Genomic DNA, 20,701 nt, shown 5'->3' on the forward strand with positions numbered 1-20,701 from the left:
ATTTGTTCCAGTCATATTAAGAAAAGTCTTGGAATCATCATCACACTCCAGTTCCAGATCATTGTCTTCTTTGTTGTATTCATTGTGCTTGGCTCCCATTTGTCCACAACCTCCCTGCCATGCATCTAGATGATTATTAATACAGTTATTTCACTATAGATTTTGGAAGTAAACACTTTTTACCTCTACTGAGCATCTGCTATTTGTAAGATTCTTAAAACACTAGTTAAGACATTTATTTTAAAATATTTTAAGCTGGAAATTGACATATTTAAAAGAATATATATTTCTAAAAGAATTGATCTTGTGTAAAATCATTTCTTAAGACGTTCTGGTGCTGCAGAGGTTCTGTGTTCAGCTGCTAACGAAGAGACAATGCAAATTCACTAGCTGCTCCATAGGATGGAGACGTGACAGTATAACCTTGAGAACTGAAGCAACGATAGTCTGTCTTAAAGGATCGGTCTGAATTGGAATCTTTCAGTGGTAGTGGATTTGGTTTCCTCTTAAAATAACTTCTGCGCTTAGCTGTAGGGTAGCATTCAGATTTAAAATTACGACTACTGAATCCTTACCTTAATCCTCAGCTGGCCTTACTGGAATGTTGCATTAAGCTTCATTTTCACTTTTTCCTCATCTTAGAATGTTTCCTAATTTTAGAATCCCAGTATCTATTTTGTTGATCAGATTGTGTCTATGAAGTTCTGGTTTGATGAGTATCTAGATTTGAGAAGAACTATTGGTTTGGAATTAGACTTGTACCCGCTAGATATATGTAACCGGTAAAATTAAGCAACTTAACAATTGTCTTAGTCGTGCTTCCCACATCTAATAGGCTTGTGTGATAAGTGATTCTGTGGGACAGCTCTAACGCAGTTTCATGAAGCACTGTTACGGAGAGTTCTATTTGACAGTGCCTCCCTAGAAAACTTGCTCATGGAAAACTTGAAGAAAGTTACCAAGTTAAAGAAAAATGTTTCAGAGGATATGATTAGTTTATTTGAAGAGTTGTGTTTTCAAAGCAGACTAACCCTATTCCCTATGTTTAGTACTACCCATCTCATAGAATTACTGTCATTAAATAATATACCACACATACATATTTGGCACAGTGTCTGGACACACACCAGGTGGTAAAATATATAGTTCATATCCAGGATGGTCTCTCTTTTATGTCTTCTACTCATCAGAACAATGGCAACTTGGGGAGGGTCTACCCAGTGTGCACTGGATGAAGAAGGAGATGAAGATGGTTACCTTTCTGAAGGGATCATTCGAATGGATGAAGAGGAGGAAGAAGAGGAGCAAGATGTCAGTTCCAATGAGAACTTCCCTATGTATCCTCATAACAGTGTGAATCATAATTCCTATAATGTAAAGGAAACCAAAAATAGGTGAGTTTTTAGAGCTTTAGTATTATGATTGGTTTGAAGAATGTTGCTGTGATAGATTCCAGCTAAGCTGGATCAAGATGCGTAAACTTTGACCCTTTTCTCTTATGAAATTAAGCTTAAAAGGAAAGTTCTAAATATTGAAAAATGTTTGTAAACAAAGGTATTCATTCATTCTTATTTAAAGCAGTGAAAAAATTAAAAGATGCGTAAGTAGATTACAGTATTCTTAAGTGATAGACTACTATGTGACTGTAAATCATGCAGAATGGAAAAATACTTGTAATGATCATGAATTTCATTCTGCAGAATACAGATGGTATGGTACCTCAGTATAGAAGCCAATGAAAAAAGTCAAAAGGAATACAGAAACAATAAGTAAACATAAGCCTAGAAATGCAGACCTTTTTATCCCTTCTGTTTTCATTTATATAAATTTTTGAACTTCAAACAAGAAGACATGGACTATAGTATCACATTTTATTTCCATAATTTTAAAACCAAATTATGATCTATGATGACTCTGCTTTAAATTTTGTCTTAGGTGGAAGAACAGTCGCCCCTTTTCAGCAGATGGTAATTACCGTCCTTTGGCCAAGACAAGGCAACAGAATGTCAGCATGCAGCGCCAAGAAAACCGTTGGGTGTCAGAACTTTCTTACATAGAAGAGAAAGAACAGTGGCAAGAACAAATTAATCAGCTAAAGAAACAGCTTGATTTCAGTGTCACTATTTGTCAAACTCTGATGCAAGATCAGCAGGTAAAGTCTACCATGAAAGTAATTTTATTTATAGCTTTATTGTATTGGAAGTAATAACAAATTTTTGTCATGTCATCAGTAGTTTATGTATTTATTACTAGTTTTGTTTGTTTTTTCCCTTTCCATAGACACTGTCTTGTCTACTACAGACTCTTCTCACGGGTCCTTACAGTGTTATGCCCAGCAATGTTGCTTCTCCTCAAGTACACCTTATAATGCACCAGTTGAACCAGTGCTATACTCAGCTAACATGGCAACAAAATAATGTTCAGAGGTAATCTGTTTCTTAGAAATGTTAGGACTTGAGGGTTTTACAAGTATCTCTTGGGGTGGTGGGGAAGGCAGGAGCCAGAATGCATATTTGAACTTTTGTTATCTGTCACTTGAGAATTTCAAAAGCAGTGTATTTTCTTAATATTCTCTTTCGATGTTTTGGACATGACTTTTGTTTTTAATATTTTCTATGAAACGCATTGGGGTGAGTTACATGGTGTTAGTTTTATGCCACTAAGACTGTAAGCAACAACAACAAAAAAAGCGTTTGTTATACACATTTGATAGATAGACTGAGTTCGGTTCTTGTTTCAAAGGCTAGCTTCTGAGGTTAAACCTGCAGTCATAGCTGCCATGAGTGTCAGCAGTTATCCTGAATTCTGTTGGCTACTGAATCACATAGGCTTTTCTGAGTGTGTTGTAAAATAATGACAACATAACTAATGTCTTCAATATTTACAGGTTGAAACAAATGTTAAATGAACTTACGCGGCAACAAAATCAGCAGCCTGAAAAACCTGGAAGCAAAGAACGAGATGGTAGTTCATCTCACCCTCCATCTCCTAGCTTATTTTGTCCCCTCAGCTTTCCAACCCCGCCTGTCAATCTATTTTCCTTACCTGGATTTACTAATTTTTCATCATTTACACCAGGTAGGTGACTTGAAAACTTGAGAGAAAAGAAATAAAAATCGAGACTTTATCATTTGTTCACTGCACAAATTTGCAATAGTTTCTTTGGGGATGGTAAACGACATTTACAAAGAAAGTTTTAAACTTTTTCTCTACTGATTCATCATAGTGCTTAGTAGAGATGCTAATGAAAGGAAGTAAACGTCGGAGGACCTACTCTTTTACCTTTGAATTATTCAGCAGCTCTTTACCAGGGCACAGAAGGAACTAGCCTATCCAGTGTCTGCTGTACTTGAGGCGTTGTGTGCAGCTTAGCAGAGTAAAGATGAGTGAGCCAGCACTCTTCTAGAAGTGCTCCATGTTTTCTTAGGGAAAGAATACATGCAGGTTAGTCCCGGAGTCCTCAAACTTTGGTCTGCGGGCCACTTGCGGCCTGCCGAGGACATTTATCCGGCCTGCCGGTGTTTTTGCCCCGTTTTGTTTTTTAGTTCAAAATAAGATGTGTGCATAGGAATTTGTTCATAGTTTGTTTTTTTTTTTAACTGTAGTCTGGGTCTGAGAGACAGAGAACTGGCCCCTTTTAAAAAAGTTTTTTTAAAAGTTTGAGGACCCCTGTGTTAGATATTTGTTTTGTACCAATTATGTGACAGACTTTTTATTAAAACTGGAATTCAGAGATGAGTAAAATTGATCCTTGAAGAAACTCCGTAATCAGAGAGATAAGAATATCAATACATGCTGTGTGCAGTGCGATAGGTGCTAAAGAGAATGAGGTAAGCGGCCTATCCTTAGGGAAATGGATTCTGAGCAAATTTCTCTTTTACAGAAAGGTGACATTTAAGCTAAAGAATAAAGACAGGAAGGGAAGGGATTTTCTGAACAATGGAGCTATTGAGAGTTATAAAGGAGTAAAATAGGATATCAGGAAATGTGGAATAATTAGGGTGACTAGTATTTAGGTTCTGGGTAGAGGCCTTTTAAGCTGTGTAGAAAGCACACAAAGGATACAAAGTGTAGACAAGAGGGACCCATTGAAGGATGAGTCGGGTACCGTGTGTACTTTTGAAAGCTTACGCTGGTAATAGTGTTTGGATTGCTAAGGAGCACTCTTAGGAGCTCAGAGTGTAGATGGTAAATGGAAGGCTTGCGCAGTGATACCAGGGAAGCAGCATGTCAACAACGACAATGGAATAATGCAAAAGAGACCAAGGAGGTAGAATGAATAAAGTAACTGCTTAGAAGAGAGTGAATAAGGAAGCTGTTGAAGGTGTCTGTCAAAGAATGGAGGAGGAGAAATAGGAAAAATAGGAATGGAGGCTCTGAATATAAAGATCTATATACCACAGTGTGTTTCCTTACAGAATTGCAAAGATAACTGGCATTTTAAAAATATAACAAGCTTTTTAGTTCCTGAGTGTTGAATTGTGTTGACAGCAGACATGTTTTGGGTTGGCTTTTAAGTAACAGCATAAATGATACATTTGATGCCTTTACACTGAAAAGGCATTTCACGCTTGTGCCAACACTATACCAGAGACTCTTCTTTACCTACTAGTTGGCTTTTGTGAAACCTCCCTTATTCCTTTTCCTCCAAAGCTGTTAATAGTCCCTTAAAAATACCACTAATAATAGCACTATATGGTAAATATTTGATAATATTCTACTTTCCCAACTATAATACAGTGGGAATAACATCAGCTTTCGAGTCGAGTAAACGCAAGATCTTACCAGTCCTTTTATTTACTTGGTGTTTAATCTTTTAGGCTATTTTCTCATTGGTAAACTAATTATAATACCTTATAATGTCTATATCATGGCATTGAATATTAACAAAATACCATGTGAAGTGCCTAAAATAGTACCTGGTCCCTGTTAATAATTTGATAAATGGCAGGTACTTTTAGTTCTAACTTTTAACTCTTACGAGGAGAGTTGTTATTGTTAGATGCTGTCAGTTTTGACTCATAGGACCCTGTGTACAGCAAAACAACCCGGCCTGGTCCTACATCATCCTCGCCACTGTTTCTGTTCGTGACCCCATTACTGAGGCCGCTGTGACAGTACGTCTTCTCTAGAGTCTTCCTCTTTGTGCTGACCCTTACCAAACATGAGAAGCCCTGCTCGGCTGCAGTCTGCAAGTTCAGCAGTTTGAAACTACCAAGTGCTCTCAGGGAGAAAGATGAGCTTTCTAGTCCCATCAAGAGTTAGAATCTAGGAAACCCACAGGGGCAATTCTACCCTGCCCTGTAGGGTTGCTATGGGTCGGCATCAACTGGATGGCAGTGAGCTTGGTTTGGTTTTGGTTTTTACCAAACATGGTGTCCTCCAGGATCTGTCCCCAACTGATGTGTTCAAAGTATGAGATGAAGTCTCATGGTGAGCTCTAAAAGTGTGTTAGCTAATTTTAATTAATCTTTTCTTTTTAATTTGGGTGGCTTAAATGGCATGTTTAATTTAAAATTATCCTTTAATTTTCTATTGAAACTAAGGACACTTTTCCCCCCCTCTGTGGCTTTTTACTTATTAGGTATGAATTTCAGCCCTTTATTTCCTTCTAATTTTGGAGATTTTTCTCAGAATGTATCTACACCTACTGAACAGCAACAGCCATTAGTCCAAAACCCTTCAGGGAAAACAGAATATATGGCTTTTCCAAAGCCTTTTGAAAGCAGTTCTTCTATTGGAGCAGAAAAACAAAGGTACTTGAGTGTGAACATAAACCAATATTTGATTAATAATAGTATTTTGGTTACATGTAATTGAGAACAAGAGGTATTTGATTGTTGTGCATGTGTTGGGAATGTCATGTTTCCACATTCTAGTAGCTAGTTGTTTGTGCACACACACAGTTGATGTTCAGAAATGATGGTTTAATGAATCTCCATCAAGCAGTAAGCATTTATTCAAAACTTGGATGATAAGTGAATGTTTACTACTATAGTAAGAATGCCAATATTCAGATAAAAGTAAGGGAAATGATCCCAAGCCAATGGAACAAAACGTGATTTAGTGTAGAGAACTATATTAGTGATTGTGTAGCTAATTATTTTCACCAGCTTTTAATTCTGTGTGAGCTACTTTAAGTGACAAAGACCTGTGTGTAGTCCCAAGCTAGCTGTTCCTCTGTTTTCTTTATCCCGTCTTCTGTGTGCTTGTCTGCATTTTCTCATACGAGTAATGGACATTGCATTTGGATCTGTCCTCAGTGGCAGTGGTATAATGAGATGAGTACAGAATGAAGTTGTAAATCATTTAGAACGTTATCCTGTATCAGATTGACATATTCAATGCATATTTTATGAAAATATCATATTAGACCACTGATGCTTTCAGTAGCCTTAAACTACTACTAACTTGTAAACTACAAAATAGGGCTACCTGGAGTTTTTAGTAAATACAGAAATGTATAATATGATTCTTAGAAATTTGTTTTTATTCATGAGGAATCAAAAGCAGCCTGAAGAGGAGGTGGAAAACAGTAGACCACCATGGTTATATGGCCCAGAAGGTGATGTAGAAAAACCACTTGTTAACACTGGATTTGCAACGTCTGCAGAGAAAGCTGCAAATAGTCATCGCAAAAATCATTTAGACATTGGCAGAAGACGCCAGTTTGATGAAGAATCATTAGAAAGTTTTAGCAGCATGCCTGATCCAGTAGATCCAACCACAGTAACTAAAACATTCAAGGCAAGAAAAGCCTCTGCTCAGGCCAGCCTGGCATCTAAAGATAGAACTCCCAAGTCAAAGAGTAGGAAGAGGGATTCTACCCAGCTGAAAAGCAGAGGTAAAAGTATTGGTAAGTATTGAAACTGATGATGAATGGTGTCCAGTTCAAATATTGGTAACCCTGATCTGGCATGTAAGTATCTAATTTCAGTATAGTGCAATAGATAAGTGCTGTTTTACAGACATGCATGAAGAAAGCCCTTCACCACATTTTATTTTTTACAGAATTTATCATGTAATGTTTAGTTTTATAAATATTCACAGACATAGAATTTAATCTTTAAAATATTTTACATTGGTGATTACGGTAAGCTTAGAAGATGTTCTCCAAATCTTCAAGCTGTTGTTATCCTTGGGATCGTTTTCTAGTTTGGAAGGAGCTTCTCTGTTTAGTTAATTGGTGATCTGAAATCATTCAGATAAATGAAAATACAGCCACTGTATAACAAACCCATTACCATCGAGTCAGTTCCAACTCAATGACCCTATACTTTCTTCAAAACGTCCCTCGATACTGTTGGAACAAAATGCAACTCTCGAGCCATACGTACGTACACATGGCTCTGAAGTAAAATTGAGAAATTTTAAAGGATATTATTCTGATAATGGTAATTTCATTTGTGGAAATATACTTATGTCTATGGAATACTTGTTAAATTGTGAGGAGTATGATTGGCTCTTCTGTCTCCGAAGGTTGCCGATCCCTGCACTCAAGAATACTTAGGTAGTGCGAGCCAGAAGCCCTAGGGTAACACACAGAACTTTGTATTCCTTGTTGCTGTATCCCACCCCCTACACAGTAATGCTTTTGTTTATGAGAAATAATTTCTTATTCCAACATCCTTATTCTACTAGTTCACTTGAGTGGACTAGAGCTGTGCTTCCTAAACTGTAGTCTTTCATTCGACTTGTAGGGAGTCCTCTTAAAGAGTCTTAATTCAGTAAGTCTAAGGAGGAAACATTTCCTAGTGACTCTCATGTTTTTCTGATACTGGGTTATGGACTTCATTTAAATAGGAAGGTTTCTAGTCGTCCACTAGCCAAATCGGTGTAAACCCAAGGGTCACTGGTAATGCACTGATTAAGCACTCAGCTGCCAGCCACTGTCAGAATTGATATGATGTTGCCTAGCAATAACAATAGTATAAGCCTATTGTACATAAATATTTCTAATTTTTAAAAACCTCTATATTTTAAAGCCACTCACCTGTAGCGTGTCATATTGTGGTGGCTTGTGTGTTGGTCTGATGCTGGGAGCTAGGCCACTGCATATCAAACAGCAACAAGGTCAGCAAGTTTCAGCAGATATCCCAAACTTAGATGGATTAGGAAAACATGGCCCGGTGAACAACTTCCGAAAATTAGCCAGTGAAAATAACAGAATACCATATTATACAACTCACTTGTGTTGAACATGTCACCAGAGGAGATCATTCTCTGAAGGAAGGCATCATCTTTGGTGAAGTAGAGAACCAACAATGATGAGGGAGGCCCATGGTAAGATGGATTGACACCTTAGTCATGATAATGAAGTTAAACATGCCATCTATTATAAGGGCTATGTAATACTGAGCACGGTTATCATGGGCCAAACGTGACTTAATGACAGCTATCTTTTTTGGGGAAATTGTTGTTCCATAGATACAATTCATTTTTATGTATGTGTTCTTCCATTGTTTAAATATGAAAATTCCTACCAGAGACAGAGTCACACTTGTTCAACAGGTGTGCATCATCTGTTGTGTATATCAGAGCCCTACTTGAAGGTACACACCACACAAATGAAAGGCTTGGTAGCAGAATTAAATATATAGCAAAGCAATCAGATAGATCCTTGTTATTCAAAATGTGAACAAACACCATTGACTTGGGGGGGCTTATTAAAATGCAGGCTCTTGGGTTCTACCTTCTACCAATTCATTGTGCATATTTTTTCAATAGACAATTCTAACAAAATTCGAGATCTTTTTTTTTTTTGGAAGGTAGAAGAATTTATTGGATGTAATTTGTTTACATTTAAATTCTACATGTGTATGACATTCTCCTTGATTATATAGAGTGTGCATTTATCAAAATGACTTTTAATCTCGGAATCGAGATCTTTTAATATGAAGGTACCAGCATTAAAGTCCCAGAGCCAAGCACTAAATTACACTACTAATTTATGTTCTTTTTGTTCTTTGTGTGGGATTGCAAGGCCAAAGATTTTTTAGGAGGAGGGGTAAATTTCTTTGTCTTAAAGGAAGTAGTAAATGGAAGTAGATGGAGAGAAAGTTAGAAAGCATACTAAATTGTAACAACAATAAGAAAAATCAGGAAGACAGTAAAAGCTGAAAGGAAACCGGAATTGTCATAGCCTTTTGTTCTCAGGTATACATGTGAATATTATTGAATGTAAATTAAGATTTTTAAAACACAGTCTTTCACATATTCAAATTCGAGATTGAGATATGTGTTTTTATTATCTGGCTGAACTTCTCATATGTTGATTTGTAATTTGATAAGAAAAACTGTACGGAGCCCGTTCCACTATTATCAGGAAGAAGCAGGAACACAGAGTGAATAGCCTCCTAATTACTTCTTAGGAAAGAGAGGGAAGACTAAAATGTACTGATTTTTACGTTCTAACTATCCTGAATCATTTAAAAATTTCCCCTTCCCTTTCCTGTTGCTCACTAATGAAGATTGACTGGGGATGCATGGTCAGTAGGGAAAGCGAGGCATGGAAGATTTATTTGACTGGCGAAGAAACAATAAGGTTTTTAAAGACTCTGTCCTTGGTCCCATACACCAAAAGGATGACACTGATAGTTGCAGCATACGTAGCGGGACACTGTTGCTGGTGAGCTAATGCCATGCTACAATGAAGCTGTTTCATGGGCTGTAGGCACACACTGAAGGGGCAAAGCAGAAACCTCATTAGATCCCAGGAGATGGCAAGAGGAGATGACGTAACTAGGAAATGGCCACAGAGAAGCTCCTCTTAAGATTGTTTTCATGTTCGAGGAGGTCCATCGGAAGGCTTTCTGCTGAGACTTAGGTTTAGTTTAGGTATGGCTCAGACTTGGCCTGTGTGGGTACTTGCAGAGTCTCCCGAGTTCCATGACAGAGCTGTTGAGCTATACTGGAAGCAAACCAGAAGTACTGCTGTTGCTGTATTTTCTCACGTGGTAGCCACAAGTGAAACATAGGGGTAAGAGTGGTGAAATCAAACGAAGTAATACCTTTACCCAGAGTAAAAGTGTTGGCTGCTGTTCTGTCCTAGCTAGTGGTGCTCTGAAGTGTTATTAAGAAGTAGTTTCACCAATTTTGATATTCGCTCTAGAGAAATACTACTAAAATATCCAGGAGAGAGACAGTACCTACCACAAATTAGTATCTTAACTGTGAGAATCCCTTTCTTGAGTTGTAAAATTTGGAACTTGAATATAACATCATACTTTATTCTTTATGCAGCATATAATATTCTTTTTGCAGCATGCTGCTCTTTATAGTTTTATCTGAGTTGGGAGGTCTTTTTGACGTATCTTTTGATACTTCCCAAGAGAATTTTGTGTTTAACACATGATCTGAATTTTCATTTTTTGTTAGAATTTATTCAGTTGTTTTTATTTGATACAATAATACTCAAAGGTCTATTAATTTAAGTATTCTTGTTGAATAACATCTTTTAATTTTTTTCTTCACAACTCTATGAACCACTTATTAATTATTTAATAGCATCTGCCAATCAAATCATTTTACATATAAATTTTGACAGTCATTCTTTTTCTGGTCCTATGTTATGTGAAGGTCAAGTGTAATTAAGATGATTTTTACTTTCCTCTGTAATTTTTATGCAGAATGAATGAGAGTGGCAAGGCTTTAGTCTAGAAGACCTATAAAGAAACAGGAGCCTAGAGTTGAGATGATGAAGGCCTAGCTTGAATTATGACCCCTGAAACAGACAGGAAAGGTTGAATTCACATAGAATATCATACCAAGAGTAAATTGACAGTATCTTGGAGACTTATATGTTAAGAAGTGAAGCAAACTGTTAGAGACCAAGTAGGATTTGGAAAGATGCTTGTTTTAAACAGGTGTGCATGCAGCCCTCCCTTATCAACTCTAATCCAATTACCATTTCTTCTGAGCAAAATAATTGCCAAAGAGAATGGAAAATAGAACTGTAATGAACAAGCTAAACAATTTAAAAGATAAATAATTTACATCAATGTGTAACTATGTTTCTCTGTTATAGTAAAACAGTAAGAGAAAGTTGGGAGGAAATAGTCCCATTGTTGTCAATAGTTTCGGGGTGGTGGGGCGGCTGTTGATGAGCACCAGGAAGAATTTATCAAGGAAAATGCAGCATCGGTAGAAGTCTATTAAATATATATATATATATATATATATATATATATATATATATATATATATATATATATATATATATATATATATATATATATATATAAAGAGCATGAAATAAGATTGAACAAATGTAAATCATTGCCAGTATTCTTGAGTGGGAATTCATAAAATCGGTAAATGTTAGTGTTTCCCCAAATAAATTTACGTTCAATATGATTCATTTTGAATCCCCAAGGATTATTTTTTTAATTGGAAGAAAACTTAAAGCTTATATAGAAGGACAAATGTCTATGAATAACCAAGAAGAGAAACTAGGTGGGACTTGTCTTTTCTTTATGAGATGCTTAAACATGTAGTATATAACCTCTGTAGCCAGAAGAATAATATTGGGATAGGTAACTTGAACACAGAATGCCCACAAATGAAATTTATTATATGTGGAGATGCAGTACATTATAGCCAGGGATGGATGGTACTCAGTGGGAAAAGGATAGTTTTACTTGCGTAACACTAACTATCTTTTTAGGACAACATGGAATTGAATTTGTTCAGTTAACTAAATATCAAAATAAAATTTAAAAACAACAAAAATCCTACAACTTGGAAAAAAAATATATGGATAAACCTGTGAGTGAAGAAGACCTTGTAAACCTAGACCAAAATACACCACATAAAAAATAAAGAAAGTCATATTTGATTTTCATTTTCACTAATCTTTAATATGTATGTTTTAACAGATTGTTTTATTTCTGAATACTGAAAAATTATCAACTCTTAGTCCAGGAGATAATTTGGCTTGTAAAAGGTCTGCCGTCGTTTGGGTCTGACGTACTCTTAGGCAGACATCAAAGGGCAAAAAGTAGAGCTTAGTTACCTTACCCTGTGCGTCTAGAGTTGATTGCAAAGGTTGCTTCAATGGAGCCCGTTTATGATTTCTTATTGTACTTACACCAGGACTTCATAGCACTTGAAATTATGTGACCTATACTATTTTACTCTGGAAATCAATTTCCCTTTCACCTTGAGTTAGTTGCACCTGCTAACTGCTGTCCCCCACTCTGTTTCCTTAAACCGAAGGGTATGAAAGTGCCAGTATGTCTAGCACGTGTGAACCTTGTCGAAGTCGGAACAGACATTCAGCACAGACTGAAGAACCTGTTCATGCAAAAGTATTCAGCAGAAATAATCATGAGCAGCTGGAAAAAATGATAAAATATAGTAAGGCCACAGAAATATCTTCAGGTATGTCCCTTTCTTTGTTTAGGGAGCTTTTCACTTAGATTTGAAATTGGACTATCAGACATGTCTATTTTGTACATTTTTTATAGTAGATATTACCAATTAGATATTGCTGTCAAGAAATCTTAACTGCAAATACATCTATCTTGGGGTTGTTATACTAAGTAAAAAGAGGATAGATGGTGTTGTGTCATTCTTCATTGGAAATTCTGAAGCACTTGTCTGAGTAAGAATTTATACAAAAGTATCATTTTGTTTAAACTCGTTGCTCTCACTATGCCTACAAATAGAATCTTTATGCTTTAATATAGCACATACTGCTCTCAGATTTGATTACTTCCTGTCTCCCCAAACTCTTCCACTAGCAGTCTGCCATGAACTTTTTTCTTTTCTTGGCCCTGAAGTTTTCCTAAAGCTATCATGTTGTTTCTCACCCTCACTACTGCCTTTTCTGCCTCACAACATCCCTTTACCCTCTGTACACATTATTCTTGGATAGACTCAAAGCCTTAATTCTGGAACCCTGAAATTGCATCCTGAACTAAGCAGAGGAAGCTTCCCTAATTTTCCTTTTTGTGTCTTACTTTAGACTCTATATAAACCTATTTTCCCCCATTTCGTATTATTTACTCTTTGCCTGTTTAAGTGTACCACTCTTTTGAGTCCTTTGGCACGACTATCTTTTTGTATTTAGACCTGATATAGTAGCAATAATATCCAACACATATCGGAGAACAACAAATATTTATTTAATCAATAGAAGCTAATACTTTTCTGATTTATAAAAAGAAAATATGGGAAGAGAGCTTTAACTCACTGCCATTGAGTTTAGTGGTGCTATAAGACAAGGTAGACCTGCCCCTGTGGGTTTCTGCAACTGTAACTTTTACAAGAGTAGAACGCCTCCTATTTCTCCTGTGGAGTGGCTGGTGGTTTCGAACTAATATGAATAACAACTACTCCACCAGGGAAGATAAATTAGTAAATGTAAATTCAAGTAGTTCCCAGTTGTCGATGAGGTCCTTGGTGAAGATAATAACAGAAGCTACATTGTGTGTCAGACTTTACTGGTTAGAGATTCCCAATGCAGCTCATCCTAGTTTCATAATCCTTAGTTGACTTTATTGCAGTTTGTAGATGAGGAAACATGATCAAAGGGAGTAGTTGGTTTTTCCCAGTATTCATAAAGGGCCAACTATAAACTGGCATAACTTTTCAGAACAGCTTCAAAAGTCAAAGCCTTTAACACATTAAGTATACATTTAGAAATCCATCCTAAAAAAATGAAATAAAAACCCCAGAATTTAGTGCTCTCATAAGACCAGGATCCTTTTGAGAAAATCTTTTACAGTTTTTATATCATTTGACTATCTAACATTTATATTCCAAAAAAATAAGCAGTAGGGTAGAGTTAGAGAAGGATGCTGCATCGAAATGCTCAATAAATTAGATAGCAGTTACCTCAGTAATTATTGTCACGGGGAAAATAGGATGAGTGAATTTAATTGTAAATATTATAAATTCACAAAACATACTTTTGTAAATATTTGCTGTGTTAAGACAGGGTTCTCTAGAGAAACAAGACCAGGACACTTACGATTGTATATATATTTACATAGTCAGATATTGTACAACATAAGTAAACAGCTAATTAGTCTATAGAGCAGTACAAATGGCTCAGTGCAATTCACTTCCATGAGACAGCTTATACACCGGCAGATCTTTAAGTTATGAGGGCCGCCAGGTGCAAGTCAAGGAAGCACACAGCTGAGTCCTCTTGGAGCAATTCAGGCAGTCTGGCCACAGGCAGCAAACAGCAAGGCAGGTCACCAACAGTCAGCCAAAAGACGATCTGACAGTCCCCAGCTCAAGCGATGTACACTCCAATAGTGTGAAGCAGGTCTTGAAGGAACCTCGGACTACGGCAACGGCAGTCCACGGGTTGGGTGTCCTACAGATAGTGTAGCTTGCAAATTGACGCAGAGAACCAGCTAAGACAGCCGTACACTGGTCTGATCATCAAAGAGCAAGAGACAAGAAAGGTGAGGTTCATCGAGCTATTTATCTCTCCACCCTTCAATTAATCCCACATGTGTTCATTGGCCAGGTTGGTACAATAAACCTACCTATCACATTTGTATTTCACAGGCTAAAGGTTTGCTTTTAGTTTTAATCTTTACTGTGAATGTTTACTAGCATGTAATAGTTTCAGTGACTTTACCTGTGATGCATGGTTAAGTGTAGCATATGACTGCTAGTACTGAATTGTACAGTTCTCTTTTTCCTTGACGGTTTTGGGAGGTTCTAAGCATAAATAGTAAAAGTGTATTGTGATGGTCATCATCTGTCACATTCATAAAAATTTATAAGCCTTTTGGTGTGTTCGCATTCCAATGAATTTATTTTTAAGTTATCATAAACCACACTTGGTAAATACATTTTTGTTCAGGCAACCAATTTTAAAGAAATGTGCGTATTTCCTTTCACTGATGTATGTTGTAGATCCTGTCTGTACTAGTCATGCACATTTATGCTCATCCTTATGTCTGCCTTTCCAGCAGCACATGCTAGGAGAGTGCTCCAGCAGGCTAACAGAAGTGCATGCAGTGAAGCACCAGGTAAACAATCTGTGTAGTTTTGGTGTCCATGTCTTGTTCATTCTTTTTCCCATTGGTCTTGAACTCATGGATTTTATTGGTTTGATTTGTTTTTTATTTTTCTTAGATTTAGCTTGGTGTATATTGCTCACGATTATAAAAATGAGAATTCATAAAGATAAGGAATCTTTCATGTTTCTTAAAGGCATTAATTAACGTTTCTTAAAAAATAAATTGTGGTTATTTTTCATTCCTGGCTCTGATTTACTGTCAGGTCTTGCATATGTTTTGTGTTGTAGTTTGCTTATTTTTTTATTACTAATCAACATCTATTTAAAATAGTACATCATTTTGACCATTGAAAACCATGATAAAGGTCATAGAAAAACTAGAAAGATCCCAATATACGTATTTAGGCCTTACACTATGTAGTTTCATTAAATACATTCTGAATGATTTTGAATTATAAATATCCCTTAACTAGTGCAACTAATTGTACATGAGTGAAACTTTAGGCACTCTCGGTGGCATAGTGGGTACTGAGTTGGGCTGCTACATGCCAAATTGGCTGTGCAAGCCCACCACAGAGAAAGATGAGACTTTCTGCTCCTGAAAAGTTTTCCAACTTTGGAGACCCAGGGAGCAGTTTGACTCCCCCGGAAGGGGAGTCCCTATGAGTCAGAATCAACTTGATGGTGGTGTATATGTGTTTTGGGTTTTTTATTTTTTGAGAGACCTTTAGAGCAGTTTTAAAAAGTGAAACAAGAACAAGTTGATATCAGAAGCACTTATGAAGAAAATAACTCTGAAACCAGAGAGGTCAAAAACAAGATGGAATTATAAAAAGCTAATAAAATTGGGGATTTTTCTAGACTGAACTAAATTATTTTAAGAGAAATACCTTTCTACCTCTTTGATTGCTGAGGGGAGGAATAAACATGTGTTTGTTTAATGTATTATATCAGAATAACGTCTTTACTGATAGATAATTTGGAGTGACAAATGCACAGACAAAAAGATGGCATTAAAACATGATCTTCTTAAATCTTTGATAAATCTTATTTAGATATTTTTAAATATAAGAACTTTATAAGGTGCTTTCAAAAAGTTTGTGGAAAGATAGACTTTAAAGAAGTGAATTTGTTTCACAAGCTTTGTATCTGTCATAACTGTTTGAGGCAAGAAAGAAGTGGCATTTTTTTTCATTGTATTTTATTCTTGTGGAAATTGACACTTGAATGTTTTTGTTTGTTTTTGAGCACATTCCTCTTGTATATTCTCAAACGTCTTTCAAAAAGAGAATGAATTTTTGCTCTTTTCATCCTTATTAGAAAGCAATATAAATAATTAACATTTTAAATTTCCTTTTATAGAATCTGGTCACTGATTTTTGTGGAAGCTGAATATTTGCTGAGGTTCTTTTATTGCTCTATAAAATGTACAGCCTTTGATAACTAGAAGAGCCACTTGGAGATGTCTTTTTTTTCCATAGAGCACTCAAAATTGGAGCAGTTCTGATTTGTACTCTTAGAATAAAAAATAAGAATGCACACCTTTAAGGATATAATAACTCTGTTTTAACCGTAAATGTTTGTGTATCTAATAGATTTCCCCAAAGTAAATATAAATATACATGGATCTGTGTATAGAAGAGTCATAGCTCAGTAATCGAGCAAGTCTTTGACTTTGTGCAACTGGAAACAACCTTTTCTAGCATAGAAGAAATGTTAGTCGCCGACAAGTCAATTCCAACCCTGTATTGTCACAGTAGAACTGTGCCTCCTAGTACCCTCCTTGGCTGATAATTTTCTGAAGTAGATTACCCAACCTTCTGAGATTCCTCTAGATAGACTTTTGAATTGCCAACCTTACACTTCGTAGCTAAACTCATTATCTGTTTGTACCACTCTGTGACTATTTCAGCTTTTACAGAGCATATAAATAAGACACGATAGTGAAATGGAACCACCATATTACAGTTGTACCTTGGGTTTTTTATTAGTATAACACCTTTTTCTGTGCAGTAGATAGAATTTGAGAATTATTAGACCTAAGTAATAGCTACCATAAGAGTAGCCTGCTTTCCTCTCTATTAGCATTATTTTTGGTTTATTACCATTATAAACTCGTGTGTATATATATATATATATATATACTCGTGTATAAGCCGAGTTTTCCAGCACATTTTTAATGTAGGTTTTGTGGTAAAATTAGGTGGTTTAGCTGGTAGTCGGGTCGGCATATACTTGAGTATATACGGTAATCAACTTCCCAAAAGATGTTCACTGGTTATCCCTATGATTCCAAATATTCTTAAACTGAGAAATAAGGATGATCTAAGCAGTGTTAGGTAATGTTATTTGTGTTTTTAAATGCTTCTTTAACACAAAATATTTACCTTACTAATTTTAAGTATTTTTTCTACTTTAAAGGACCTGAAATAGAATTGGTGTTTTGGTTTTCAATTAACTTAAACTTAAGAGCAATGATACAAATTAATAGGCAGTGTCATGAGGCTATTTCATCAACTTGGTTTTCTGCTCCTTTATGTCTTCTAGAAACTGGAAGTGATTTTTCTTTATTTGAAGCCTTGCGGGATACTATTTATTCTGAAGTGGCAACGTTAATTTCTCAAAATGAATCTCGTCCACATTTTCTTATTGAACTCTTTCATGAACTTCAGCTCCTTAATACAGACTACTTGAGGCAGAGAGCTCTATATGCTTTGCAGGTATCTACGCCCTCACCTGTTAACACCTTTCCATATTTACTTGTGTCTGGTTCCTTCCACATGTTCGTCCATGTGTGCTTTGATCTGTTTCTTAGTGCTTTCTTTTCATTTTATATAAACTACTTGTATATGCATTTTTTTAGAAAAAAGTCTTATTCTGAGAAATTTACAGAGTTCATGTTTATTGCTGTTTCTTCCTCACAGTTTACCTGTGAGATGAGAAATATTGTATTCATTTATCCGCTTCTGTTTTTAATTATGTAATATCAAACCTATCTTATTTACTTGTTTAGGATATAGTATCCAGACATATTTCTGAGAGTCACGAAAAAGAAGAGGAAAATATGAAGTCTGTGAATTCTGGCACTTGGATAGCATCAAACTCAGAACTTACTCCCAGTGAAAGTCTTGCTACGACTGATGATGTAAGCTGATGACTGTAGACATGATTTCAGTATGCAGTAAACAAAGGTTAAATAGATTGTTGTCCATCAGTAAGCACATCTAGTGTATTTGGGTTTGGGCATTTATGAAACCTATAGGATGATCACATATTTTTTGAAGTGAGGTATGAAAATCAAATTTTATGATACCATTATATATAAAAATTATATATTTGTAGATGATAAGATTTAAAATAACTATATTTCTAATTTCTATTGCCCACAATGGGACTTGACATTTCATTAACAAGTTGTTTTCGGTCAAGATAATCAGCAAATCAATAGCAGTTAGTAAAGATCCTTAAGTGAATAAATTCATCGCCACCCCCAGCCAGTCCTGGGGCTTTGGAGTTCGGCTCAAGGGGACTCCCCCTGAGACATGGGGGTACAGTGAGTGGTGTGACCTACACAGTAGGATATGCCGAACCCCTCTAGAGTTTCCTGTATGGGCTCTAATAAATTTCTTCCCTTTTGCTTAAAAAAGATAAAGGAAATCACTGGGGGAGGGGGGAATGCAGCTTAATTAGAGAAAGCAACTTTGAATAAAAAGTACCTAGAAACAGAAAAGAGTCATGAGGAGCATGGTGGAAATTCAATAAACTATATCCTCCAGTTTAGCTGGAGATTATATCTTCTTTGTCTTAGTTTGAACTCAAATATAGTGATCATTGTACTAAAAACACCCCTGTGAACAGTTTGCTCTCCTTTTCCTGGAGAGACAGACAGCTCACACAGCATTTTAAGCAGATACTCCCGAATTTGAGCTGATCGCAACAGCAACAGAGGAAAGAGTACCACAGTAGAAGGGCCTTGTACTTCAAACCCGTGTTGTGCAATTGCCAACTGTAAATTACACGTGAATTTTCAGCTGTGTGGAGGTTTATGCCGCTAGCCCCTGTGTTGATCATTTGTAACCTACTACATTCATTTTGTACGCCCTGTTCCATAAAACAAGTTCCCTAATACCTAAGTTTCCGTAGACACAAAACTTTTGATTTTATGATTGGAGATAGAAAACATGGAAAGATCAATGGTTGAAGAATAAAAAACTTTAATTTTGAGATTCAGTCAGAATGTGAGACCTCTAATTCACAGTACAAAATTCACAATATGAGATCATTTTATATGACTCAAAGACCTATGAAAGCTAACACTTATCAAAGAAAACAGGAGGTAATCTTCATGACTGTGGCAAAGAAAAAGATTTCCTAATACATAAAAACATTAATTATAAAAGAAAAAAATTGACAAATTAGACTTATAATTAAAGTCTTACTTAAAATTAAAATATATTCTTTAAAACATGATTTTGAGAAAATATTCCATAATGTATACATATACTCATACCAAAAACCAGAAAAAAAAAACTGCTTGGTGGAGCTTTCATAGGAGACATCTCCCCCGGGGCAAGCATCAAGCAACTCCCCTCTGAGTTGGTGCACCCAGTGGTGTCACCTGGGGAGGTTCCCTCTAGTCATTGTGAATTTTTTCATAAAAGCGGTTTTGCTCGACCTTGCTTTTTTTATGATGGCTGATTTAAGAGAAGTGCATGCAGCTGTGAAATTTGTTTGCAATGGCCAATTTAAGAGAACACTGTTCAGCTGTGAAATTTTGTAGCCTGCTTGGGGAAAGTGCCACAGAAACTGTTGTGATGTTGAACACAGCTTACACGGACAACACTATGGGAAAAACCAAGTGTACAAGTGGTTTTCTCATTTCCAAAAAGGTTAAAGTGTCCATCGATGACAAACCTCATTATGGATGTCCATCAACTTTCCAGATGGACAAAAATGTCATGAAAATGTGTGCACTTGTGCTCGAAGGCCAACAATGGACCACTGAAGAGATGGGGGGGGGGGTTCTCTGAACTATCGTGGAGCTCGGTTCAGTGAATTTTAATAGAAGATTTGGGGATAAGAAGGGTCGCTGCTAAATTTGTGCCTCAGGTTCTGAGTGACCAGCAAAAAGAATGTCGACTGGAAGAAACATGCTGTGCTTTGGGTGCTCGTACAACTCATCACAATCCATACATCCATCCATTGAGTCAAGCACATTTGTACATTTTCAAAACATTTTCTTTTTACTTGAGCCCTTCGTATCAGCTCCTCATTTTCCCCCTCTCTCTCCCCCCTCCCTTCTGAATGAGCCCGGGATAATTTATGAATTATTATTATACACTGATCAATGTCTCCCTTCACCCACTTTTCTGTAGTTCATCCACCTGGGAGGGCGTTATATGTAGATCATTGTGATTGGTTTCCCTTTCTCCCCCTCATCTTCCCCTTCCCCTCCTGGTTTGGCTACTCTCAATTTTGGTCCTGAGGGATTTATCTGCCCTGGATTCCCTGTGTTTCCAGCTCTTATCTATAGACATGGTGCTATTCTTACAACCTGGAAAGCAAGCATCAGTCAACAAAGTGGAAGATGCCATCACCACCTTGCCCACTCAAAAGCTCATCAAGTGAAACCAAAGATCAATATGATGCTCCTTTGGCTTTTTTATTGGAGGAGTATAGTGCATTTGAAGTTTGTTCTACCATGTCAGGCTGTTA

The 20,701-nt window shown here is 36.4% G+C and overlaps 1 protein-coding gene across 5 annotated transcripts in view; it reads left to right on the plus strand.

Moving 5' to 3' along the window:
* PCM1 (pericentriolar material 1) overlaps positions 1-20,701 on the plus strand; it is a 90,373-nt gene that overhangs the window by 40,732 nt on the left and 28,940 nt on the right. For 4 of the 5 annotated variants that reach the window (XM_075556781.1, XM_075556783.1, XM_075556786.1 and 1 more), the window contains 10 exons: positions 1,191-1,394; positions 1,936-2,152; positions 2,281-2,426; positions 2,888-3,078; positions 5,585-5,756; positions 6,501-6,856; positions 12,217-12,381; positions 14,937-14,996; positions 17,534-17,706; positions 18,000-18,131. In XM_075556781.1, the coding sequence (XP_075412896.1) occupies positions 1,191-1,394; positions 1,936-2,152; positions 2,281-2,426; positions 2,888-3,078; positions 5,585-5,756; positions 6,501-6,856; positions 12,217-12,381; positions 14,937-14,996; positions 17,534-17,706; positions 18,000-18,131 (1,816 nt within the window). The remainder of the gene's footprint in view (positions 1-1,190; positions 1,395-1,935; positions 2,153-2,280; positions 2,427-2,887; positions 3,079-5,584; positions 5,757-6,500; positions 6,857-12,216; positions 12,382-14,936; positions 14,997-17,533; positions 17,707-17,999; positions 18,132-20,701) is intronic. The other variant, XM_075556782.1, reaches the window with a different exon arrangement.

Source organism: Tenrec ecaudatus, chromosome 8, assembly GCF_050624435.1.
Source record: "Tenrec ecaudatus isolate mTenEca1 chromosome 8, mTenEca1.hap1, whole genome shotgun sequence".
Lineage (NCBI taxonomy): Eukaryota > Metazoa > Chordata > Mammalia > Afrosoricida > Tenrecidae > Tenrec > Tenrec ecaudatus.